This window comes from Catharus ustulatus, chromosome 5 (assembly GCF_009819885.2).
Source record: "Catharus ustulatus isolate bCatUst1 chromosome 5, bCatUst1.pri.v2, whole genome shotgun sequence".
Lineage (NCBI taxonomy): Eukaryota > Metazoa > Chordata > Aves > Passeriformes > Turdidae > Catharus > Catharus ustulatus.
Window position 1 is genome coordinate 34,005,439 of NC_046225.1, and position 27,234 is coordinate 34,032,672.

Genomic DNA, 27,234 nt, shown 5'->3' on the forward strand with positions numbered 1-27,234 from the left:
ATGATGTTTTCCCTATAATAACTTTCCCCTCCAGCTCTGAGAGAACTGCGTGCCCCACATTTCAAATGCACCCAAAACATTTTGCTCTTGTCCAGAATGTCCAGGCAACATCGAACCAACTGTCACAAGACTGCTTCACTAGTACCCCACACAGGCTGAAAGGAGCATCTGAAGGCAGAAGATTCATTCTCTGGTAGTTCCACTCTCCATTATGACACTGCAGATGCAACCAGCAGAATTTTATTTAGTAGGAAAGTCATACATGCATATTTGTATATAATTTAATTCATCAGTACTTTTTTCACTTGTCTACAATTATATATGGGTCAAGCAGAACAGGTACATTATGATCATTTTATAGTTCTGCACTGTCATAAGCAAGGAGTCTGTATAGGCTGTATGTGTAAACAGCAGCAGTAAACTCCCACTGCACAATTACTCAGAACACCTAGGGTGGCAATCATCTCTACCTTCAGTGACAGCATTGGGATACTCAGATGAGTGTACGTGAGAAGAATGTTCTGAATATTACTGACCTGTACTGCAAGCTCTTTAACAAAAGAGATCTTTAGAAAATCATGCAACCAAATGTCAACAAAAATTAGTTGTCAATTGCTTGGAGATTAAATATTGAACAATTGTAAAATAGTTTCTATTGAATCTCCCTGGCAAATATATTTTAATGCCTAAGGAAGCAACAGAAATGAAATATGTATCAAATTAAATAATTAATAGAGGCAGAATCCTGCTAAAACCCAATTCTACAAAACCAGGTTTCATTTTAAAACTAAGCAAGAGCAGTTTATTATTAGTCTGGATTTTAAAAAAAAAAATTATTAATTTGTTTTGTCAGATATGTCTGAAATAGACTATAATTACAAGATCTGTGAGTTCGTGTGAAATAGTTGATCAGTATAACTGGAAGGGAATAATTTCCAGAAAGCAGACAAAGCCCTTGTATCAACTAAAACCTTTCCTCATAAAAGGTAAAATAATTAATGCCATAATGTAGGATAGAAAATTAACTTTATTTGCTAAACACACGTTTCTTATAAATGTAAAAAGATATTTAGGTCTCTGTGTTGCATTTACATAAGTAAAATTCTTCAACTGCCTTATGAGCTATGTCTTTTCTGTTTTTTAAAGTATTTTACTAAGTGGTTTATAGCTTTACTCTGGCATACAGATTGCGTTATGACAGTTTTCTCTGTATTTGTGCAGAACTGGCAGCATCTTTCAAACAAAAAAGATACTTTATTTCATCTGAATGCTGCCGCTTTGCCGTTAACATTTAAGATAGCACTGTTCTTAGAATGAGGGTGTTGAAAGGCTTGATGCAGAATAAACAGCGTCGTCCACTCAGCCAGGGCATGCAGTAAATAATCTGCAACGTAACAGCACGAGCAAAGAGATGTTCTAGGAAAAGAAACATTTCAGAGATGAACACTTGAATCATAGTATTTCCAACGCATGTTTTCAAGGTCTGAGCAGTTAAGAAATGTCACTGCTTGGACTGGAGTCTGACGTCATCTGTCAAGGCTGGGATAAAAGGTACTGTAAGCCCTGTTTTCTGCCTCCAGCTTTGATCAAGCTCTCTGGAGGTGCTGTTGCCTACGTTTATTTCTTCGTCTTTGCTGCTAAGACTAGTGTGCGTAATTGTTCCCATTGCACTTTTAAAAGCTAAAGTGATGGCACTCAAACTGTTATTACAATGTTTTATTTAATTTCTTTGGATGCAATAAAGGAGTCTGTTGAAAAAAATAGTTTCATCATGATATCTCTCCTGGACTTGAATATGAAATATAGGTTGGAGATTTTGGTGTGCTGCTTATTATGTCTTGGGAGGAAAATACACCAATAAGAAAGGAAGACATGTTTCTTTATATATTTTTAAAATGAAAATGAACACTATTTACAGTGATGTTTATCTTTTATATATTTTATGCTTCTGTATTCTGATGACTACACACAGTGATATCACTATATCACTGTACTATAGGCAGTATAAGCAGCTGATAAGCCAGTTGATACAATATTTTTTTTCATATCAGTAAAGCTTTCAATGCTGTCTCTCATAGGATCCCTCTGGACAAAATGTCCAGCACACACCTGGATAAACATGCTGTACAAAGGGTGAGAAACTGGCCTATGAGATGGCTGCAAAGGCTCATAATGAATGGGGTGACAGCAGACTGGTGATCTGTCACTGAAGGGGTTCTTCAGGTTTCCATTTTAAGTTCAGTGGTATTCAATGGCTGCATAGACAGTTTGGGCACAGGACTCTTAAGGGCTCTTAAGTTTTCCCGTGATACTAAAATGGGAGAAACCATTGACTCCCTCAAAGTCAGAGAGTTCCTGCAGAGAGACACAGATAAAAAAACATATGTTTTGGATTCTGGGCTTGGGATGGGAAAACCCTGTATGTATGTACAAACTGGGGAACAAGAGGCTGGAGAGCAGCACCATGGAAAAGGATCTGGGTTCAAGGAAACATGAGTCAGCAGTGCCCCAGCAGTCAGGAGAGCCAAGCATGTCCTGGGGTGCATCAGGCACAGAATCGCCAGCTGGGCAAGGGAGAGGATTCTCCCGCTGTGGTCTGCACTGGGGTGGCCTCACCTCAAGTGCTTTCGGCACCACAATATAAGAAGGATATAAACAACTGGAGAGTCTCCAAAGGAGGGCAGCGAAGATGGTGGAGAGTCTGGAGGTGAAGCTGTATGAGGAGCAGCTGAGGTCACTTGGTCTGTTCCGTCTGGAGGAGACTGAAGAGAGACCTCATCGTGGTCTACAGTTTCCTCACAAGCAGAAGACAGAGGGGCAGGTACTGATCTCTCTGCTGACCAGTGACAGTACCTGAGGGAATGGCCTGAAGCTGAGTCAGGAGAGGTTTAGGTTGGATATTAGGAAGAGGTTCCTCACCCCAAGGGGGCTTGGGCACTGGAACAGGCTCCCCAGGGAAGTGGTCACAGCCCCAGCCTGGAAGAGTTCAAGAAGCATTTAGACAATTGTCACAGGCAGATATGTGACTCTTGGGGCTGCTCTGTGCAGGGCCAGGAGTTGGAGTCAATGATCCTTGTGAGTTCCTTCCAACTCAGGTTGTTTTCTGGTTCTGCAGGATTCTAAAGTGGCATTGAGGAGGAGATGGAGTTGTACCACCACAACACGGAAACCATGAGCTTAAATTTGCAGTGGTTTTGAAGCTGCTGCTCATATCCCAGAGGCTTCTTTTTCACTCTCACAAAACCATTGGAAGCTGAGGTGTTCATGGTCAGGAACAATGCCAGGGAAAAGAAATCAAATCAACAGAATTTTCTGTATCCCTATTGCTAGTCGTATTTCATTCCACCCAGATGAATCAATATTGTAGCTTGCACAGCTGAGATATCTAGTACAGAAACGAGATTAAAATAGCTACAGTACAGAATGTTTTACTCATTTCAAAGTTTAACCTTATTGTGCAGAGTTAAATTTCACAAATTTTTCATTCTTTTTTCATATAAACAATTGGGCAGTTTATAACTAGATCAAAAGATATTACTTCTAAGGAAATTTTTTCTCAAAAATACATTTTTAAATATGGAAAAAATGTACAATTTTATTTATCATATTCTTATGTTAATTTATTTTTACAAGTATTGCCAGTAATCTTCCTGTAACTGAGCTGCCCAATTTCAACAGTAGCATTCCAAATCAGAATAATGGACAAGTCCACCTCCAATTATTCTAACAGTTTGTACAGTTCTTTATCAATGACATCTATTTATCATTGGAGTCTACTGCATCAGAAAAATAAATTAGTTATTAGAAAAATTAGAAAAATTAGTTTATTTCAGTCAGTATTTTGAATTATCAATATATTAATAATTTGATTAGTTACAAAATCAACTAGATCCAAGCTGCATCTATAAATGTAATTTATTCTGGAATGTATAAACAGCTCAGAAATTTCAGCTGTCTGCATAGCTGAAGTCAGTGTAGGGACTCACATTTGGAGAGAGTAACTCAAGTAAAATTGCGTGTGGCTTCCCTGCAATGACCTCTATATAAGAAATAGAAGAAGCTTTAGTGAACTGGGTTTTTATCTGATTATCGTGTTTCAGGCATGTCTTCCACAACCCTGGGTGAAGTTTTTGTAGCTCTCAGAGGACTTTGTCAACTGTCCGGAGCCAGGAAAGCCTATCTTTCTGTCTTGCTATATGCTCTCAGCCAATGCATCTCGTCTGCACAGCCTAGCATTCTTTCTATGCTTGCAATCATGTTTTGGGTAGACAGGCACTCATTAAAGTGTCAATATACAACAGGCATTAAGCCTGAAATCAGTGAACAAATTAAAGATTGTAATTTTTAATCCACTTATGTTGTAATTGATTCTAAAATATTTCTCACTTTATTCAGATGTTTTGCATAGATGTCTGCACACTTCACATCTCAGTCTGTATTTCTTACATTGGATTTGGATAACTTCACTGCAGCATAAACTGGCACTGCCAGTAAAACAGGTGGGTTTACCTTTTCTCCAGTTCTCATTTTCTGACTGTTCCATTGTGCCAGCATTTTTGTCCTTGCAGACATGAGTAAAACTGAGTTTTACCTCCTCATACTTGTGAGGAAGAATTAGTTGGTTTGTGTTGGATTTTTTTCCCAAAAGATAAGTGTTAAGAAACAGGATAACAGAAGGAGTATGAAAAATTCTTAAAAGTCCTTTTGAAACAAAAACTGGTTTGCATGGAAAACCATAGACAGGTACTTCTTTGGAGCTGGAAGAAAGCAATCTAGCACAGGGTAAGAAGAAGATACAGGAGATCAGCAGGTGAGAAAGGTGCATATCTAGAGTCATTGAATGGCTTTTGGGAAATCGTTATGTCCTTAAGAATTTTATGCGTGCTCATTTGGCCTTCATATTTCATTTGGTACTTAGGGAGTTCTTTCCACAAAATACACTGGTTTAATCTTTCTATTGCATTCATACTGAACCACAGAGAATCAATTAAGCTTTTGGCTTAATTATAATTCTCTGTACTCTTAAAAAATCAAACTAACAAAAAAGTTCCCAACACCTAAATCTTACAAAAAATAAAAATATTTCAGGAAATGCAAGCATGTCTGCCTAGCAAGAATGGCTACTGAAAGCACATTGCCTTGGTGCTCCACTCTTGTTACTGATTCTTCACTGATAAGTAAGATGTGGATCCCACTGTCCCTCATGAGAGCTACAAGTCAGTTCCAAATCTTGAAAGTAAAACTGTGTTGAGAGAAATGACAGTGCCTATGAGCTCAGTGTCAAAGTGGAAAATCTTATAGATGGAATCTTCTGATAACCAATTAGGTATGTTGAGATCACTTACTCAGTGAATATTCTGAGAGTAGTCATCAGAAAAAGCAAGAACATTTCACATCACATACACAAGTTGTACCCAAAATGCCAAAATTATATAAAGTGGATAGAGAAACTAGAATGAATATATATTGCACAGGGCTTTCCTAAATTCATTGCCTCTGCATTTCCTCCTACATTCCAGTTTCCTGTTAGGGAACTAAGGTGTTTTGTGCTGCCCTCCATCCGTCCCAGGAGTTCTTTTATCATGCCATGTTCCTTTTTCCTTCCTTTTTTCCCCCTTTTCTTCTTTTTTTCTTTTCACAGTCCTTTCCTTTCCCTTTTCCTTTCCTTTCTTTTTTTTTTTTTTCTTGTTTGTTTGATTTCATCCTTCTCTTTTGTAGTAATTTGTTGTTATTCATTGGCTCTTTGAGAACCAAGGAACACAATTGTGGAAGAGATGTGGCTCATCATATTCACTCTCCTGCAATCTCAGACAATCATGTGAATCACAGTTGGTCCAGAAGGACTAGAAGAACATCCACTCTCCACATCACAAAATGTAAAAAAAAATTTTTTGTTTGATGAACTGTACAGTAAGATGAAAAGCAATGCTACTACCGTGCTTCAGAAAGAAAGTAAAACAGACCTTATGAAATGATCAAAGCCTTTCCCCCTGTAGCACTGAGTGGCTCAGTTTTGACCAGGCAACAGGAGAGGTACTGTGCAAATGGGATCAACAGTGCCAGTATTGAGTCTCCACTTATTTAAGCTCATGGAAAGTAATCCATATTGCTATTGTTATTATTATTTTCATCCTGAACCATGAGTCCAGAAACTCTATGGGAGCTTCTGAATTCAGATCTCTAGTCTGTTTGCCAATTAATTTTTTTAAATGATTTTTGAATATGTAGCAGAGCTGACGTGCTTAATCTGCCTGTGACACTTCTCAGCTCAAATGAGGATGGAAATATATGGACAAACTTCATATGAAAACTTTGTTTTGTCTGTTGTCACAAGAGATCTGTAAAGCAATAAGGTGGCAAAATGTGCTAACCTTGATACAAATAAGAGTAGTAAACATATGGGTGACTGTGAATAATTGCAGATGAGCACTGAAAGATTGAGTGCTTGGGTGATAAAAAGCAGGAAAATTTCAGAAATGTATAAAATCAAACATATGAGACAAAACAGTCTAAGCTTTATAGATACTAAAATAGATCCTTAGATGCTTACTATAAATCTTGAAAAACATCTTGCAATTGTAATAAATACATCTATGAAAGTATTAGCTGAATGCTCTGTAAGAATAAAAAAAACAAAAAGGAAAAAGAAAGAAGGAGAAAGAAAAAGAGAAAAAATAAACAGAGAACAAAACAAAAAATACTGTGCTGCAGAATAAATTGACTGTGCTTCTGTATCCTGAATACCATATGCAATTTATGTCAGAAGGGATACAGTAGAACTGGAACAAATGTAAGGAAGTTTCTGTACTAATCAACCTTCTTCAGTCTGCAAAAAGACAATCCAGATGTCAGAGGGATTTAGAAGGAGTCTGAATAGGAAACAATGCTTGGCAATGACAAGAGGCTTAAAACGTTAAAAGCTTCATGTGGCAGGTCAAAATAATAATTTTAAAAAATGGTCCTTCACACAACATGAGTGAGCTGTGGAACTTTTCCCCACAGAATGCTTTGGATACCAGACATTTTTAATAATCATAAAGATACCATTGCTGGCTGCAGAAAATTCCAGATTGCTGCAGACTAAGAGCACTGGTGGAGTGCTGTGACCTTCCAGAGAAGTGTCCTGAAAAGGATGTTCTGGTGACATAGGGACATTTGTGCTTCTGGGCGAAGTGATTTTAGCTCTTCTGTGAATCCACTTCAGGCAGCACTGCAGACGGATGGGAGCTTTGCATGGTGTTCCACAGAGAAGTTTATTGAGCTTCTTCCGTAAAGAGTACCAGGGACAAAGTGCACACAGAAGGTCTGAGGGAGCAGGGTTTATGTGGGAAAAATAGGGGGCAGGGTAGAGCAACAGGTGAATCCAATGAGGGCTCAGGGATGGAGCAAAGGGGGAAGGACCAATGGGGTACAAACAATTTGCCTAAAGCAGGTAGGTATGTTGGGAGAAATTTTCCCTAACCATTACCACGGAGGTTAGCATCTAAGGGCATTACTTCTGGCACGTTTTCTTAGTCAGCCCATTAGCTTCCAGTTTTGTGTTCTCTCAGGGCAGTAGTTCCTGATTCACCTAAGGCATCCTAACATACAGTCTCCTGAAGCAATGGCTAATGCACGGGAATTCTCTTCATGATCTGCTTGTGTTCACTAAGTGACATGCAGAAGGGATTCTTTGAATTGCTATACACACTGATAGACTTCTCAGTCAGTTTATTAATATGTACGCAATTGGCTTGACATTGCCTAAGAGAAAGACATAGTACATGTGGCTACACAGTGTATTTACTCTTTTTTATGTGTAGAATTATGTGAGAGACCTACAGAAATCTTATCCAACAATAAAAATAAATTAATCCCTTTAAGAAATGGTTTACTTTTCTTAGTCAAAAGGCTAGTTTCAATGGCAGTATGACACTTTAAAGCAGTAAACAATTTTATTGAAAAAAGGAGTATAGTATTTGCATTCCCTGTTCTATTTTAATGATAATAATTAGTGGATGATTCTCACCAAAGAGGAAAAAAAAGTGTGCTAAAAGACACATCATCCTGCATCATCCTGCACATTCAGATTGAATTTAATTTATTTCAGGAATTATTGTACATACTTTAATAATTTTTTTCCATTATTATTGCTTAGATTAAGTTATCTCGAAATTCCGCATGTCAGTTGGTATCTGAGGTAAGCTTTCTGAATTTTGAAGATATGCCATAGAAAAATTGATATTACTGTTAAAAAATGGATACAGAGAAAACTGGAGTATTGGTTGCTTTATTGATTAAACTAAGAAAAAAGGTCATATGCTGCAAAAGTTGCAACTGAACAGATTTATTCTCATTTAGCATGCAATAAGTCTACAGCTGGAAGGTTAGGCCATCAATCTTTTCTTCAGATTCTGTTTTTCATCAAACTCTAAAGGTAGATGTTTTAAGACTTTGTCTTCCACATGGATGTCAGTACTATCATTACCTTATTTCATGGATAAAATCCTCTGAATGAGCTGGCATACTTCCATCAGAAACATAATTCTGGGAGAGCATGGAAAAGGAAATAAAACTTCACTAGATGTTCAGTCCCTCCCACTCAAAAGCAATGTGTTCACTGCAATCCAACGTGTACTGTGCCTGTTCAAGGTCATCATTTGACAGATGTTAGACACTAGACCACTTGGCCTTGTTTTCTTTGGGAGCAAGAAGAAAAAGAAGTAAAGAAAAAGATGATCCAAAACCAGACTGTTATAAGAAAAAAAAAAAGTTGAAGAAGAAAATATTAACAAAATATTAGAGAGATAGAACATATTACAGTAATTTCAAGACTATAAGGCACACCGGATTATAAGGCGCACCTCTGGGAGTCGGCAAATTTCGCAACTTTATACATTATATAAGGCGCACTGGACTATAAGGAGCACTTTTTTTTTGCAGCAAGGAGCTGCGCCACGTGCAACAAAGTAATGAATTAGTGACGGAATCGCGCAATCAGGGGGTTTACTGGCAGGTGCTCAATTTGCAAACATTTTTCACAGATTGGCGTAGCCTTTAAACACAGCCCCAGGCGCCCTCCCCATGCGGCGGGCCTTGGCACTGCCGCCCGCCCCCGACGCCGGCTGGTGAAGCGGGGCTTGGGGCTGCTGCAGTCCGGGGTGGCTCAGGGCTGCCCATGGTTCGGGGCTGCCCACTGTTCGGGGCTGCTCAGGGCTGCTGTGCCACAGTCGCAGCTTGCACTTCTGGGTTGACTTGGGGTGGCCGTGGTTCGTGGCTTCTGTGGTCATTAGCTCCCTCCCTCCTGGCACATCTCCCAGCCGCTGGGGACACCCACAGCTGCCGCCCACCTCCCTCCCAGAGCAGCAGATGGGGCCACCCGCCTCCCTCCTGGCCTGCCAGCCGGGGCTGCCCATGGCCGCCACCTGCCTCCCTCCCGGCACGCCGGCTGAGGCTGCCGGCTGCCTCCCTCCCGGTGCACCAGCTGGGACCGCCCACCTCCCTCCCTGCACGGCTGCCAGCTGCCGGGGCCGCCCACAGCCGCTGACTCACTCCCTCCCCACATGGTTCCTGCCGCCTGTGGCCACCTGCTCCCGCCCGCCCCTCACGACTCGGCGTTCCCACAGCACCACGTCCCCATTGCGGCTCACACTTCTGGGTTGGCAAATTTCGCAACTTTGTCCATTATATAAGGCACACTGGACTATAAGGCGCACTTCTGGGTTCAGGCCAAAATTTTAGTCAAAAGGGTGCACCTTATAGTCGTGAAATTACTGTATTTCAAACTCCTTGATAAATAGCAAGAGCTTAATTGCACCAGGGAGAAAGACTTTCTTCAGTTTGTGGACAGAAAATGATGCTCTAGAAATTTCAATAATCATGGCAGTTTCTTGTAGAAGACTGGATTTGCCTGCTGGGGAAATCGATTGATACTGCTATCACATATATTATATGTATAGATTAAATATATGCCATGTTATACGCATGATATGCAGTCAAATACAATATCAATAAAAGAAGTACATTCTACAGGTGCTCCATTGTTTTCCAGTCATCTGGGTCTGCCTCTTTATTGCAAATGATTTAGCTCTTTATTCTCGGTGCATTAATTGGCATTGCTTTTGCATTAATTGGCATTTAGAAGAGGGTATCCATGGAAGTTTTCTCCTTGAGAACTTCCTCTGTGAGTTGATGGGACCAATTGGAGGCTGCTGTTGTTGATAGTCTGGGAAACCAATTGGAAGATTTGGTCTGCCTCTGTGAATTCACATTTTGAAGCAAGCAAACCCCGGGAATGGTCCTTTTCTCTTCCGGCAGGAGTGCAGGTAACAGGGCTCGGGCCTGGCTCCGCTGCAGGCCGGGCAGTGGGCAGGGCCGGGCCCCCTCTCTGGGAAGCTGGCATGTTCTGGCTGGGGGGAGAACAGGCCCCCTCTCTGGGAAACTGGCATGTGCTGGCTGGGAGGAGGGGTGGCCATTGGCAGTGGGTGCTGGCTGAGCTCAGGGAGGCTGATCGAGATCCCAGCCGTTCCCCACCCACCCTTTCCAGTGTAGCCTGAGTCTCCTGAGATCCTGGCACAGCTCCAGCATGACCTGGCCACAGCCTCTGCATCCTCCATGTGAGATTTTAACCCTTCCAATGCTCAGATAAGACTTGCAGGCCTTCAGTCCTCCCTTGAGCGAGAGGAAAAAGAACTGAGAGGATACACCAAAGTCAGTGAAGCAGGAGTCAGGCTACAGATGGAAGGAGAATGAGGAGACACCGTGAATTTGGGCTGAAAATCCTTTTGTAAGCTATAGAGATGGACTGTACTACACTAAAGATTCCTATAAACAGTGGAGAAAGACATGGGGGTTTGGAATGTTCAACTTGGTAGATCATGAGCAAAAAGCACTTGTGTTGAGGACCGTTTGGGGATTTCTGTTCCTGGGGATGCAGCATGAGCAGAGAGTGATAGAAATGAAGAGAACTTTTGCTTTTGAACTGTTCATTCTTAAAGGTAAATACCCCGTGAGTTTAATATGGCCTATAAGCACAGCTCTGGGAAGGCTGTGAAGGAGGGAGGAGTTTTCACGATTGCAGATTCCCGGGCAGCTGTGGTTTGTGGAAAGTGAAGCCACGAGAGGCCTGATTTTTCTTCTTGTGGAGAAGTCCCTATAGCCTGACAAAGGGAGACTCCTCTCCCTAGAGTGAAGTGAAAAAGATTGTTTTTAAGTTGGTGACTGACTGAAATGTTTCCGTATGCTGTTGTTAAGAAGGAGAAGAGGGTGTGGGAGAGGGGAGGAGGGGTGGTCTGAAGGTTTAATTCTGAATTTATTATTTCTTTATGTTGTTAATGAAGTTTTTCTTTACAGCCTAAAGTTTTAGGCCTGCCTTGCTTTTGCTCCTAATCCTATCTCATAGCAGAAAATGAGTATACTGAAATTGGCAAAATCCAAACCACAGATTCCCACAAAGCTGAATGCACCAAATATATGGACATACACAAAGGAAAGGCAGCTGTGTGTCCCTGCTCTTTAACCTTCTTAGGTAACTATCCTATTTGCTCTGTTTCAGAGTAGAGGAAGGATTTTCAGTTGCAGATGAAAAGGAGGAGAAACTTCAAAATGGGAAGTTTATAAATTGAGCCATTTCCTCGCTTGCTTCCTTGTATCTTTTACCTAAAATGATTGAGATAAAAGAAAGAGTGAAAGGGCAATTCCTTTGGACTTGGGTTACTGGAATATCAAACAGCAGAAAAAAACACTGCCCATGGTAATGAGCTGAAAGAGAAGCAGTAATTGTCTAAGGGAAGGGAATTTAGCTTGTGACATTATGGTGTATGTCATGCTGACACATGAAACCCCAATTTGTGGACAAACTCACTTTAAACTGCTTAATAAACTATGTGGGAAAAGATAATATACAACAGCAGAAGGGAGAAATATTAGAGTATTTAGGGATGTAATGATCAAGTAGTAGAATATTTTTTAGTGGTTCACATAGCTATAGTATGACAAATTTTAAAAATCAAAACTACCCACAAGACTAAGTAAATTTGAATTAAGAAATTCTAAGGTAAATTTTAAGATAAAGCAGAAATTCTGCAACTAGACAATTTGAGTGGTTATCTCTTCCTTTTTTTATCTTATTGAAATATATTTCTATATTTCATATATGTTATATTTTTTTATTGTATTCTTAACAACTGGTACATAAACAAGAAAATCAAACATGAACCTGCTTGGAAAGACAATTTCTAAACCGAAAAGATGCCCTTTTTTTGCTTTACTACTTTATTTTTACATTCCTGTGATCTTCACTCAGTTCCTTCTTGGTCATCTGTTGTTACACAGCATAGTAAAACTACTCTGTGATTTGTTCTTCTTTGTATGTTTTAATTATGTATTTACTAAACCATATTTCTGGGGACTGATATCCTTTGTGATGCTGACCAGGATAGTTGGTAATATTAACAAAATACCATGCTGCAAAAGAGTTTGTTTGGATAATGCAGTGATTACAGTAATTTCACGAATACAAGCCACACCAATTTAACTAAGATTTTGCTCCTAAACCGGAAATGCGGCTAATACTCAGGAACGGCTAATATATGAATAATTTTCTGACATTTACAACCTCAGAAGTGCCAGCCAGAGTGCCGAGCCGAGCAGCTGCAAAGCCGGCATTTCGCGATTGTTACAAATTGTTACTCTGTTGCGCCGCGGGTGGAGCCTGGCACCCTGCAGGCAACAGGGGGGGCAGGGAGAGAGGAGGGAAAGCTCTTTCCTTCCCTCCTCTGCCGCAGCCCGGGGAGGAGGCGGGGGCCTCGCGCCACCATTGCCGCGGCTTGGGGAGGCGACGGGGTGCACTGTCCCTGCCCGCCGCCACCGCCGCGGGAGCGAGGGGGGCTCCGTCCCTATCTGCCACCACAGGGCAGCGCTGGGCCGGGGTGACCGAGCCCAGTGGCAGTGGCAGCTGGCCCCCAGCGGCCCCGCTGAGCGGCAGTGCCGGGCTGGGCCACCTAGCCCCGTCGGCAGCCCCGAGCGGGCCGAGCCTGCACAACCCAAGCAAAACCAGTAAACCCCGCCCTGCCTCCGTTCTGTTACGATTTGGCAACTTTGTTGCACACGGGTCCTCGCTGCGAACGACAGAGCGGCTTATACTCGGTTGCGGCATATTTATGGACAAAAAACGAAATATTTGCCAACACCCAGAGATGCGGCTTATACTCAATGCAGCTTGTATTCGTGAATTTACTGTACTCTGCTTGATGTTTCTAGATGCTTCATAATTATAAGATAGGAATACCAAAAATAGAAATTGCTAGGTGTTTTTGTTAGACAGTATTTGTTCTGCTAAATGCACATTGTGATGTTAGTCATGAATCCAAAATAAAGAATATATCAAATAGATTGCAGTAGTATCAATGAATTCAAAACTATAAATTTGGCATTTCATCAGAGTGCTGGTAACTCCAGATGGTATAGTCCTGTCTGAAGCATGTTTAGAAGACAAGTCCACCAATTGCAATTATTTGTTCTCATTAAAATATTTTCACAGATAAAGTGTTTAATTTTGTGATCTCCATTTAGTTTAAATATATCCTAGATAAATTTTTACCAGCTATGCATATTTTGAAGACTTATTTATATATTAATGCACTTTTCAGATTTTTCTAATATGGTGTTTCTTGTTTGAGAGATACAAAAGCTTGCTGAGATTTTTTTCTCAGTGTCCATGAAATCAAAATATATAATTCAGTCACATATTCATTGGCACTCAGCTGAAAATAAAAGGCCAAGTAATAGGGAAGTCTGCAAGCAAATCCAAGTCTGCTTACAGCCCAGCATGAAGTTTTCAATTAGTTGTGGACTGGAGATCTAGTTGTCTCCTGACCACTTATATGAACAGGAGATCCAAATCCTTCTAGATGTTCTACACTGGCATGAGCGGATTCATTGGTCCTGATGGTTGATCTGGTTTTCAACAGAAAACTCATACTTAGGCTGAACATAAACACTAGGAATTTCCACAGAAACAGATCAGCAAAATGTTACATGCACTGACATCTTTACCAGTTTTTCTGTGTACTACAGTAAGAAAACTCACCTGTTTTGTTTCTGTCTGTGTAAGTTCAACATTCCTCAATGCTGTGTCACAGAAAATGAGTTAGACCAAGAATATTAATATCTACTTCTAATATTTTACATTCTGAACCCTCAAAGAATGCAATCACCATCTTGATCTCCATGAATAAGATTAATGATTTATTTGCCATCAGAAATGTTGATATGCATCAAAGGCACTTGCTTAACCCCATAGTCCTTTTTTTATCTTTCAGGAGTGTGAGAGATTGAAATGGTTAATGGCTCAAAAACATTGCTAAAATCCACAAGTGGCTTTGTCTACTGTAGGAAATCACAAAGAAAGAGCTGCTCTTCTGTGACCACCAAAGCCACCTCCCTCTCCCCTGAATATGCTTGCTGATACGGAAACTCAGGATAAGGTAAAGATATTGTCCAATTATCTAAGGTCTAAGGAGGAGTAAATAAAGCTGGGAGAGAAGAGTGTAGCCACAAGGAAAGCCAAATCTAGCAGCTGTGCTGGAGATTATTTCTGGCTGAGTCCATCTGGGGCTGGCCAAAGCCCAGAGACTCAGTTTCTGAGGCTAGGTTTATACGCTCTTCCCCCAAAAAGAGGAGGAGGAGAGCTTTTGGGTGTGTGGCGATTAAACCTCTGGTCTGCATAAGACAGAGGTGGTGAACACCCATCACTGGAGGCTACAGGCCAGATAAGGAGCAGACCCTTTGGAGAATCCTCCCTTACACAAACTCAGTTGGCTCAGCTGTAAAACTCCTGCCTCTGGAAGGTGATGTTCACAGAGGACAGTCACATAAGAGGCAGCTGTCATGTCTTGCAAAGGGTCATAAACTATGAAAGAACCCCCAGGTTCCCCTCAGACTCATTTCTGAGGCATTTCAGAAGAGGACTGCACGTGATCCCCAAGTGTTGCAACAGATCCAGGGTCTGTTGCAAAAGATAGTGTAAAACTCACCCTGCAAGGTTTCCACATATACCTGAACCTGTATTAATCCATTGAGCTCTTTGGTTTAAGAGACCACCCCCCCAACAAGAATACCAGAAGAAGAGGACTGACAGGATCCACAGGGGTGATGACTCTCTCATTCTCTTTATCTCCACCCCTCTCTCTTTTCTATTTCTTTCCATGTCTCTCTCTACCTCACATTTGCTGTTGACTTTGGCATATGGAGTAATTTTCACCTTAATTCTGGCAGAGGCATCTCTCTAATAATCATTATAATCAGATCGTAACAAGGAGTTTGCTATTTCATAATAGGAGGTGGGTTTTGTTGTTTTGGGTTTTTTTTGATCTACAGGCATATTTTCTTGCAGAGTACAGTAATTTCACGATTACAAGCCGCACCTGATTATAAGCCGCATGTCCAGGTGTCGGCAATGTTTAGGTCTTAGTCCATGTATAAGATACACCAGATTATAAACCACATTTTCGTTTGGAGGGAGGACCCGAGTGCAACAAAATAACAAATTAGTAACAGAATTGCGGGATCGCTCGCCCTGGCCTGGTGCTGCCCCGCACTGCCAGTGGGAGGGAGGCATGGAACCTGCTTGCACCCACTGCGGCAGTGGGAGGGGGAGGCACAGAGTCCCCCCGCCTCTGCCTCGGGCCGCAGGGCCGGCAGGAGGGAGCCCCAGGCCTCCCCTCCCGCCGTGGGGCCAGTGGGAGCCCGCCTCCCCACCCTGGCGCTGCCAGCACAGAGTCAGCTTCCACCTGCCGCGCAACAGAGTAACCAACTCGTAACAATCGCACAATCCCGGGTTTTACTGGCAGGCACTCGGCTCAGCACCCTGGCTTGCACTTCCGGATTGGGAAATTTCTGAACTTTTTTTGCATATTGGCCGCTCCTGAGTGTAAGACGCATTTCCGGGTTGGGAACAAAATTTTAGTCAAAATGGTGCAGCTTATAATCGTGACATTACTGTAATTTATGGATAAAGTTTCTTGAGTGGAACATTTTCCTCCAGTGCTTCTCAGAATTTGTAACAGTCTCCACATATAGAGTAATTTCACTATTATAAGCCTCACCGTTTTGGCTAAAATTTTGGTTCGAACCCAAAGTGCGGCTTATAATCAGGTGCGGCTTATATATGGACAAAGAATGAAAAGTTGCTGTTTTAGTTTGGAGGACAGGTGTCCGCTGAGAAAGGCAGGAACTTCTCTTTGAAATGGAGAATGTAAACCCCTCCCTCCAAATTATTATAATTTTGAAATCAAGGGGCTTTCAGGCAAAGATATGGGAATTAGGAATAACAGTTCTTTTCTAGGGAAATTAAAATAGAAATACAGTACTACAAAGAAACAAACCCCAAACACTGACAAAGTCAGAGTACAACCTGACACCCCATCAGGCAGGGTGTTGGTAGCAGTCCCATTAAATGGTGGCTGCATCCTCCTGCAGTGACAGATGTGATTCAGTTGAAGCCGTGGTCTTGTAGAAGGTGCAGTTTCCCTCCAGAGGTCCAGTGGTGATGTGGAGAAATCTGGTTTTCCTCTGGAGTCCAGTGGAGAAAGGGGTTCCCTTAGTGTCCCAAAATCTCTGTTTTTATCTTGGTAAGAAATGTTAGGCTCTTCCCCCTGGCTGGAGCAACTCTCAATGGGATGAAGTGATTTTATCAGTCCCACAGTGGGACTCAATGGGCCATTAGCATTTGCTGGAGGAAGGATGGGTTGTGAAAAGATAAAGAACAATGCCCTGCCTGGTTTCAGTGGATGGCCCATTAGCAGAATATCTGCCGCGGAGATAAGGATCACTGCCCTTACCCTCAACAGATGGTGATAGAATAGATACCTTTTATCCCACTCTGTATTGTAATGTGCGGCTTACAATCAGGTTCTGCTTATGTATGGACAAAGCATGAAAAGTTGCTGGCACCTAGAAGTGCAGCTTATACTCAGTGCAGTTTATAATCATGAAATTACTGTAATTAACTTTAGGTCGGCCATGACCACTTGGTGGGTGAACTGGCAATTTGGAACGTTTGTCCTGAGGATTTTTTTAATAGAGGATGCAGACAAGTTTTAGAGTTAATCTTACTGGCCACTGTAGACTCTTGTCTGTGTTTTGTACAGATGTTCCAACATGCCTCTGAGGTACAATAGGGCAGGATGTGCGGAGGTACCTCGACAGGCATTCATTTTGCAGTGCCACAAACAGAATTGCTTAATATTCTAGTATTCAAAATCCACAAGACCCTTTTGTGTGAGGTTTCCAAAGGGGACGAGGGAGGTATTTGGGTAAAACGTGCTGGAGTGTAAAAGAAAAGACCAAGTCGCCTCAGAGGCGGAGAGCGCTCAGATACCTTGGGAGCACTGAGATACTTCAGGTTAGTGGAATGGGCTGCATTGTCTCTGGGGAGAGGAGGGGCTGTTCTATGGGAAACACTGAGACCCTTAAGAGGGCCTGGGAGAAAGTTGTGAGACTCCAGTGAATAATTTAAGTAGGAAGGGCCAGCAGTGATGATGGAGGCCTTGAGTAAGGTTTGTCACAAGTTTCCCGCAGAAGGAGCGTTGCATGGAGGGGACGAGACACAAACCAATACAATACGAGCTGAGTGGTGGAGGAGAATTTTTTCAGGAAACATGGAGGTACATCAGGATGGCAGACCATTTTTTAGAAGAAAAACTGAGGTATCTCAGAGGGAATACTGAGGCTCTTGAGGATAGAGGACCCCCAAATATTTTAAGGGGGCATGGGTAGGAAATGCTGACACACCTCAAGGAGATAGTGAAATTTAGGAGTGGGGTAAGCATCCTCAAATACCTGAAGGAACAGTATAGGATTTGGTTAGAAGTGATAATATGACTCAGAAAGAAGAATTATTAGTTTTGGCTAGTGAAACATGAGTTAATTCCTGGGAGAGGTTATGAAGTCTCAGATTGGATGCATTGAAGTTCATCTGAGGGACAACAGAATGTTCTATTGGTAGGTGCTGAGGTATCCCAGATGTGAACTTTTGAGGATTTCAGAAGCAAAAAGAGGTGTATCCTCGTATGGCATTGAAGGGTTTCAGTTTGGTGGGTAGAAGTACTTTAAAGTGGTTAACAGTGGGTTTGGTGGAAAAGGACGGGGTTCCTAAACAGCGGGAGATTTGAAGAGGGAAACACTAAGGGAAACTAGCTTTGAGTGTTGAGCTACCTGAGACCACATATACAATAGCACCCAGCAAGAAAGAAGTCTGATTTGGGAAACAGTACACAAGCTCTTAAAAAAAAAGAAAGAAGTAGTAGGCGAACACCTAGTGCTGAGATGTAGATGAGTTCCGAGAATGGCTACTGTGGCAAGGAGAGTGAGCATTTACTGGGAAATTGGAAATGTTCTTGAAAAAAATCTAAAAGGTCCCTCAAAAAGACTCATTTCATCCTCAGAGGTTCCATAGGGAAAGCAGACTGACTCGCTACAAGAGGACCAGAGAAAGGTACAACTGAAAATGAGTTAGAGATTACATGGAAAAAGCTGAGATAAGAACTAGCTAGAGAATGGAGAGAGTCTTTCCACATGATAGTAAGTGAGGAAACAATCTTGTGCAACAATATCCTGAAGTAAAAGCAAAGAATTACTACTTTAGCGGGAAATACTTGAAAATCCTCTTTGCTTTAGGAATTATTTTTGCTCTACATGAAAACTGCTATACAAACCATGGAGAGTCATGAATGCAGTTATGGAGCAGATTATAAAAAGAAAATTCAATGACAGTCACACAGTCCTTGGGACATAGATTTTTACATTTTAAACTATTTTTTAAACAGGAACGGTTTTTGGAATAAGACATATAATACATATGATAACTTAATAATCTATGTCTTAATGTACAGTAATTTCACAAGTATAAGGCCCACCTGATTATAAGGGGCACCTCCGGGAGTTGGCAAATTTCCCAAGTTTGTCCATATAGAAGACACACCAGACTATAAGGTGCACTTTTTTTTTGCATTGAGGATCTGCACACAAGAAAGTAATGAATTAGTAACAGTCACACCAACCGCGCTGTCTTGGGTTACAATACATGATGTGATCAAAGTATCTATTCTATCACTATCTGTTGTGACCAGATGGGGCTGTGATCCTTATCTCCGTGGGAGATGCTCTGCTAATGGGCCATCCATTGAAACCAGTAGGGCCTTGTTCTTTATCTTTGCACCCCCCATGCTTCCTCCAAGGAGTTATCTTCTGCTAATGGCCCATTGAGTCCCACTGTGTGACAGATAAAATGACTTTATCCCATTGAGAGTTGCTCCAGACAGAGGGGAGAGCCCAGCCTTTCCTACCTAGATAAAAACTGAAATTCTGGGACACCGAAGGAAAACCGGACATTTTTCCATATCATTGCTGGAGCTTTGGAGGGAGGCTGCACCCTTCTACAAGACCACTGCTTCAACTGAACCACATCTGTCCCTGCTGGAGGACTGTAGCCACCATTTAATGGGACTGCTACCAACACCCTGACTGACAGGTGTCACCCTGACAGGGTTTCAGGTTGTGCTCTGACTTTCTATCTTAGTTTGGAGGACAGGTATCTGCTAAGAAAGGCAGGAGCCTCTCTTTGAAATGGAGAATGTAAAACTCCTCCCTCCAAATTATTGTAATTTTGAAATCAAGCGGCTCTCAGGTAAAGATATGGGAATTAGGAATAACAGTTCTTTACTAGGGAAATTAAAATAGAAATACAGTACTACAAAGAAACAAACTCCAAACACTGACAAAGTCAGAGTACAGCCTGACACCCTGTCAGGCACGGTATTGACAGTAGTTTGATTAAATAGTGGCTGCAGTCTTCTTGCAGTGACAGATGTGGTTTAGTTGAAGCAGTGGTCTTATAGAAGGTGCAGTTTCCTTCCAGAGGTCTAGTAGTGATGTGGAGAAATCTCTTTTTTTTTCTAGAGTCCAGTAGAGAAAGGGCTACTCGGTATCCTAGAATTTCAGTTTTCATCTAGGTAGGAAAGGCTTGGCTCTTCCCCCTGGCTTGAGAAATTCTCAATGGGATAAAGAAATTTTATCGGTCCCACAGTGTGACTCAATGGGCCATTAGCAGAAGATACCTCCCTGGAGGATGGATGGGGGGTGCAAAGATAAAAAACAAGGCCATACTGGTTTCAATGGATGGCCCATTAGCAGAGTATCTCCCACAGAGATAAAGATCACTGCCCCACCTGGTCACAACAGATAGTGATAGAATAGATACAGTAAATTTGCGAATACAAGCCGCACTGAGTATAAGCCGCATCTCTGGGTGTTGGCAAACATTTCGGTTTTTGTCCATAAATAAGCCGCACCCAAGTATAAGCCGCTCTGTCGTTCGCAGCGAGGACCCGTGTGCAACAAAGTTGCCAATTAGTAACAGAACCGCGGGAGGGCGGGGTTTACTGGCTGAGCTAAGGCTGTGCAGGCTCGGTCCGCTCGGGGCTGCCAACGGGGCAGGTGGCCCAGCCCAGCGCTGCCACTCGGCGGGACCGCTCGGTGGGGCCCCTCGACGCCGCCACCGGGGCCAGCCACTGCTCGGCACTGCTGCTTGGGGCCGGTCGCCACTGCCACTGGGCTTGGTCACCCCGGCCCGGCGCTGCCCCACGGTGGGAGGCAGGGACAGAGCTTCTCCCGCTCCTACGGCATCGGCGGTGGGCGGGGATGGAGCTTCCCCGCTCCTGCCATGGCAGCGGCGGGCCAGGATGGAGCCTACCTGCTCCTGCTGCGGCGGGCGGGGACGGAGCACCCCGCCTCCTCCCCGAGCCGCGGCAACGGCAGCACGGGGCCCCCCCGTCTCTCCCCCGGGCTGCAGCAGAGGAGGGAAGGAGACAGCTCTCCCGCCTCTCTCCCCGCCCCCTGTGCTGCCTGCAGGGATCCAGGCTCCACCCGCGGCGCAACAGAGTAGCAATTTGTAACAATCGCGAAATGCCGGCTTTGCAGCTGCTCAGCTCGGCACTCTGGCTGGCACTTCTGAGGTTGTAAATGTCAGAAAATTATTTACATATTAGCCGCTCCTGAGTATTAGCCGCATTTCCGGTTTAGGAGCCAAATCTTAGTCAAAATGGTGCGGCTTGTATTCGTGAAATTACTGTACGTTGATCACATCATGTATTGTAACCCAAGACATTTTGTCAGTGTTTGGGGTTTGTTTCTTTGTAGCAACTCACAGCTCACACTTCCGGCTTGGCAAATTTCTGAACTTTGTCCACATATAAGGCGCTCCAGAGTATAAGGTGCACTTCTGGGTTCGGACCAAAATTTTAGTCAAAAGGGTGCACCTTATAGTCTTGAAATTACTGTAACAACAACAACAACAAAAAAAATAACACACAATCCATGGATGGGAGAAAAAGTTACATAGTGAAACACCCTGAGAGTAAAGTTTTGCACGGAGGTGCTTCTTCTGCCTGTCCCTGTTTACAGGACTTCTCTCTTCATACCCTAAAGCATATATCTAGAGTCTCAGACAAGTTAAAAGATTGCTAACCTGTGCTGTATCCCTTCCCCCAGCAGCAAGAGCTACTGCTAAGGAAGGGGGTGCAGGAAATAGGGGAGAAAAGGTGCAGGTTGTGGAAAAGCAAAAGGAAGGAAGAATGACTAGGAGGACTAAGGGAAGAGAATGAGGGAAGAAGGATGGATAAGAAAGAGTGGAGGAGGGCAGAAGAAAGGTGCTCTGGGCATAGGGCTTCAGTCCCATATGAGCATCCCCATGGAGGGGCCTACTGGTCATCTTTCTTGCTCAGACCTGGATGATCTCCCTGTAAACAAAGTGAGGTTTGAGGCTCATGAGCCATTTGCCACATTGCTCCTTTGACTATGTGGGGAGAAGGATGTCTCTGTAAGGAGGATGAGAGTCTCTCTCTTCTCACTTGAGGGGAAACCTGAGCTCACATTAAGCCCTTGGTCCTATAGAAGAAGACACTGTTGGCCCGTCAGCTTTCTGCTGGTCCCATACCCGCTATGACAGGCCCATAATCACCAACCCCAGCAGTGACCTCTTTCAATAATATCTTGAGAACTCTGGCCTCCATCAGCCTGTCTGGGAGGCTTGGAACTATGTCTCTGGCTGCCCAGGCAGGTCTCTGTCGTCCGGAATTCCTTTTCTCGTTTGTTCTTGTGAGTGCAGTCTGCCTGTGGTGTGTCTGTGAGTTTTCTGTTTAATTTTTAAAAAATAAAATCACAGCAGTATAGATTAGTTGGGCTTCCCAAGCCTGAAATAACAAACCTCATGCATGCCTTCAGGTCAGTCCTGCCTTCTGTCCGGCACCAAGGAGCATTCAGGCTTGTTGCTGCTCACTTTGGGACAGCCTTAGCCCACTTGGTAGGAAGGCTGGTAGCGCCAGCCTGGCTGGCTGTCCTTTTCAGACTCTGTTCAGCACGACAGAAATTGAAACTGAAATTCCTAGTTTGTATTGTCTCATTCTTTCAATATTGAAAGCTAAAAGAACCAATAGATATTTCCCATTCAATACATGTACCAGAGATTGCCATTAATGTTAAATACAGGAAAATGGCCTATGTGCCTACCTTTTTCCAAGAAGAACACTCATTCCCCAGCAAGTAGCAAAGTAATTTGCAACTCTCCTTTAACTCATGCCATCAAAACTGCACTTCACATTTGCATTTAATTTTCCTCCACTATGAGCTTTTTGTGACTGCTGTAGGTTTAAAGTTTCTGTGTCTTCTCAGGATTCTTTTGGAAATCACCAGTTACTAGTTTGATTCTAACACATCTTTGGAATTTGTTTTTTGTTCAGGAATTACCTGTCAGAGGAGTTTTTTTTCTGTAAGAGTGGGGTTTTTTTAACAGATATTTTAATAGTTCGTCTTTCAGTTGCAGTATGGAAAGTCTATAGTGTGAATGTGTAAAAATTATAAGAGTTTTGTAGAGAACACTTAAGAGCAGCATAGGGGCAAAGCTGAGATGTATGGTCCAACCTGACTGATATGAAAAGCTAATAGGGGCGAATTTTGAAAGTTGCTGAGACTGTTAACATCTTAGAGGCAGCTTCAGCCCTTTTTCCTCTGCCTAAGTGTGAGGCTGAGAAGGGCCACATGTAACTGAAGGTAATGCGGTGGACCTAAGCAAACTTCAATTTACAAGAATTCATAGAAGTGAGACAATTGTAGAAAAATCCAGTTTTGAGTTGTAGCTTCTGTTTAAAAATTGCAAATTCTCCCTTTACTAGAGCTCAATGGAGTAAACATGCTACTTATTTATTTCACAAACTGTCAAAATGTCTAATTTCACTAAAAAGTATTGTGAATTAGTGAATAAAATTATTTCAGTTTTGTTTTGTTATTTGAAGCTAATCCAAATTCAGAGAGATTATTTTTTTTTAAATTTTACAGGTGTGTTGCATTTTTTCATGTAGAACTACAGTGAAAATGGAATAAATACCTCCTTTTCATGACCTGAGAGAAACCTTATTGTAATCCCTCAAGTCCTTACTTACTTTATATAGCAGAGGCTTTAAATTCAGTAAGTTTCTTTAGTGACTTTGCACAAGTCATTAAAAAATCAAATGTGTGTGTTTTTCTTTATCTTGATACTAAAATCTATTTAATAGGGACAGAGGAGGTGGTTGGAAAGTGGGAGGAGGGAGGAGGTGCACAAGGTTGTTTATAACAGGTATGATGAGCTTGCATGTAAAGTCTGATCTGAAACAGTTGTAGATGCTTGTCACCTAAGGTTTCCATTTTGCGCTGGTTTAGCTGTGCATTTGCAAAGAGGAGTGTATATATTGTCCTGTCCTGGTTTGGTGGACAGGTACTGCCAAGAAAAAGGCAGGAGCTCCTCCTGAAATGGAGAGTGAAAATCTCCTCTCTCCAATTTATTATTATTTGGAAATTAAGGGGCTCTCAGGCAAAGATATCAGTTTAGGAATAACAGTTCTTTACTAATATATCTACAAGACAAACAAGAACAACATCAGCTATGAAAATCAGTGACAAAAATAGAACAAATAACTCAGTTCCAGTCCCTTTTCCAGTCACAGACAGTCTTCTCCTCCGCACGGTCCTGGCAGCAGCAGGCGGGAGCAGGGAGGCGGAGGTGGCAGGGCAGTGTCCCAGGTGGAGAAGGGTGGAGGGAGTCTCCCCGCTCGCTGTTTGGGTCCTGGTGCTCAGCGCTGTTCTCAGCAGCAGGAGGCTGTAGCAGAGCAGGGTGCAGGGCAAATCCGACCGCAGAGAACCTTGCTCCTCCTCATTCTGACTGCTGAGAGTCCCAAGGACAAAAAAAATGACCAGCCTTGCAGACCCCCAAACCCCGCCAGTGACTGAGGGAGGGAGGCAGCCTGCAACCATCCCTTTGTCTTGAGCAATCAAAAGTTGGGGTTGCTGCCCTGGCAGACTTTCTTAGCATAATAATGGGGAAAATTCTCCAAAGAGGAAAAAAAGGTAAGGGAACAAAACCCCCCGATCCCCAACATGGCGTAAAGCAATATGGAAAGTGGAAGGTTAGAGACATTTAAGAAACATTGAGCTCTGCTCCTCTCTTTTGAGTATGAAAAGGGAGTAATATCTTGGTTCCTGTAATACTCAACAGAAACTTAGAATTCTGTCTTGTATGTCAGCTTGTATTGAAGAAGTTAAGCCTCACCACTTATGTGTTTTCAAATCCTAGTTTTCCGTTAGTGCAAGAGAAAGTAGGGTCCCATGAATTCTGAGATAATCATCCATTGCTCTTGGTACAGGTGTGATATATCCCCTATCCTTCCTCTCATTCCTGGAAACATTATAACCTGGTGGTTTCCATGCAGTTGCCACAACATATGACTGAGCCTTGCCCTTTCCCTCTCGTGAAATTTTGAACACTCAAGGTTATAAACAGACCTTGCTGATGGACCTGTGTCCTGAGAGAATCATATTGTTCAAGATGAAAAATGTTTTGATAACATTTTTAACACTGCAGAGTGCACAGTCTGTAGTCGTTTACTCATGGTCAAATCAGAGATAAGAAGAAATTAGTGACATTTTAGATACCACAGAAATTATTCCTGAGTAGAATGACTCGTGGAAAGCCCTTGAGAAAAGGACTGATCTTTGGCCTTGTGAAAGAGAATAATGGTTTTCTAATGAAACAAACAAGTAAACAAAGCCTTGGAAACATAAAAATATGTATTATTCTAAGAATTGATGACACTGATATTTCATGTCAGCAGAAGACACTGAACATAAATTGCTAAATTACACATAGATATGGAGTCATACTTCAAAGACAGGTGAAGCCTGAAATTTATGGGAAGTATAGCATCCAGTAATATATTATATACACTGATTGTAGTATCAGTTTGTGATATAGCATACAGTATCATATTATAACCCATAAACTAAATTGGATCCTAATGATAACATAACGGGAAATGTTGATTCAGTAGCCACTCCTAGAATGCTTTAATTAGATTGACTTTTCAGATTTTCAGGTTTCTTTCAAAATGGGGTTGAGCTGGTGATACCTAGGTAACCACTGCAGTCTACCTGCCTCCTCCTCTCATGGCATGAAAATGTGCTGGGTTACCCAAATATGAAATTCTGCTGGCTGCTCCAGCACCGTGTCAGAGACACACATGGAGGACTTTTGACTGAAGCTCAGTCAGGAGTAAGGACAGACTTGAAGTTTCTTCTCCCCTCAAAATCATGGCATACTTACTAACTCCCTTTACCTTTTCCTATCATCAAGAAGAGAAATGTGGTAGTTAAGTGAGAATACCTCCAAAAACAAAGACCTGGTCCTCCTCATCTGCATGCTCTTCAAGGGAGACTGTTGCCACCACTGGAGTGACAGGATTTGTATTATTTAGCTGGTCCTATTTCTGGTTAAAAAGCAAAATTTGGGTAAGTTAGTAGGATGATACCAGAGATACTGGGAAAAGACAAGTGACTGTGGAGTGCCATGGATGTCCGGATTTAGCATTATGGGGCTGGCTTTTTACATAAGAAACACTGCATACACTTCAGCTAAGATGAAATCCTGTTTAGAGAAATGTTTCATTGATATGCAGTCATCCATTATCCTTTTTTTTTTTTTTTTGTTTCTGTAGCCTTGGAAATACTTGAAGGCAGCATATGTTTTTTTCCCTTACATATATTTTATAGATAATCAGTTTTAATTGCTTGCAATAAATGTAAGTGGGTAAAAGATTTTGAAGCTATGTGAGGTTGTGTCCAATGGTAATAATAACATGAACTGCCACAGAAAGCTGTGTTCCATTATGGCCTAAATTGAGAGAATACTGATCCAAAATTTTATTTCTTCATAAGGGTTATAAAATTAATACCAGAACTGTGTGAAGCAAGTTTTTTTTCAGATCATTAAATGCTGAGCTAAAACTGTATTTTAAAAAAATGTAGATATATTGGAACTTCTGCAGAAACCATTGTTTCCCGTTATTCAATAATCAGAGAAGCCAAATCTTAAAATATATGTTCCTAGTTTTGAGGTTTCTGCATGAATAGACATGTGTTTTGTCTTATCCCATTTCTCACAGTATCAGTGAACTTTCCTGTCAGTGCTACACAGTCTTTATGACAAAAATTTATTTACACAGATCTTGGACAAAAAAACCCCCCACACCTAAATGTGATCCAATTAGTCTTTGAGTAGAAATTATCATCACTCTAAAGCTATGCTAAAAGAAAAAATGGGCACTTTGTTACACAAATAAAAATGTTTTACATGTTATCTAGGTATTCTTTTTCATAATTAACAATGGCAAGTTTGCAGTGTGTCATAAAATTATCATTATAACACTTCAGACTGAGGTATGCTCATATTACTTCAATCATTAAAAGCCTATCATTTAGTTTCCAAATTCAAACCATGGCATTTTTTTCTTGTAAATAAGTACAAACCAAGGAAACTCATTATACATTTAAAATAAGTGCATATTGAAATACCAGTATGTTGTTTGACCAGCAGCATTCCTTTCTGAAAGTAGACAAAAGCTGTTCTTCCACAAAAGTCAGACCTTTAGATTCTAAGCTGGATCTATTTTTGTCAGTTTTTCCTCCAGTGTCCACATAAGGCTGTGCACGGACCAGTCAGCAGTACTTTACAAATAGCAGTGAACTGTCTGTCTCATTATCCCTGGGTGATCAGTGGCATCCTGTAGAGATCTTTGTGCAACTTTGACATGGCAGTCATCAAACTTGAAAAGAATTTTGAAGGATTAGTGGAGAGAAATGTTCCCCCTTCCAGACAGACATAAGCTGCAT

General features: G+C 42.0%; 1 protein-coding gene across 2 annotated transcripts in view; it reads right to left on the reverse strand.

The window, feature by feature from the left end:
• Nucleotides 1-8,253: 8,253 nt before the first annotated feature.
• The window catches only part of NPY1R (neuropeptide Y receptor Y1), a 49,273-nt gene continuing 30,292 nt past the window's right edge, over nucleotides 8,254-27,234 (reverse strand). The window contains exons 4-5 of one of the 2 annotated variants that reach the window (XM_033061045.1): nucleotides 18,897-18,998; nucleotides 8,254-8,730 (exon numbers count right to left, since the gene is read on the reverse strand). In XM_033061045.1, coding sequence (XP_032916936.1) covers nucleotides 18,901-18,998 — 98 coding nt within the window. In that variant the 3' untranslated portion in view covers nucleotides 8,254-8,730; nucleotides 18,897-18,900. Of the gene's footprint in view, nucleotides 8,731-9,687; nucleotides 11,638-18,896; nucleotides 18,999-27,234 lie in introns of those variants that run through there. The other variant, XM_033061047.1, reaches the window with a different exon arrangement.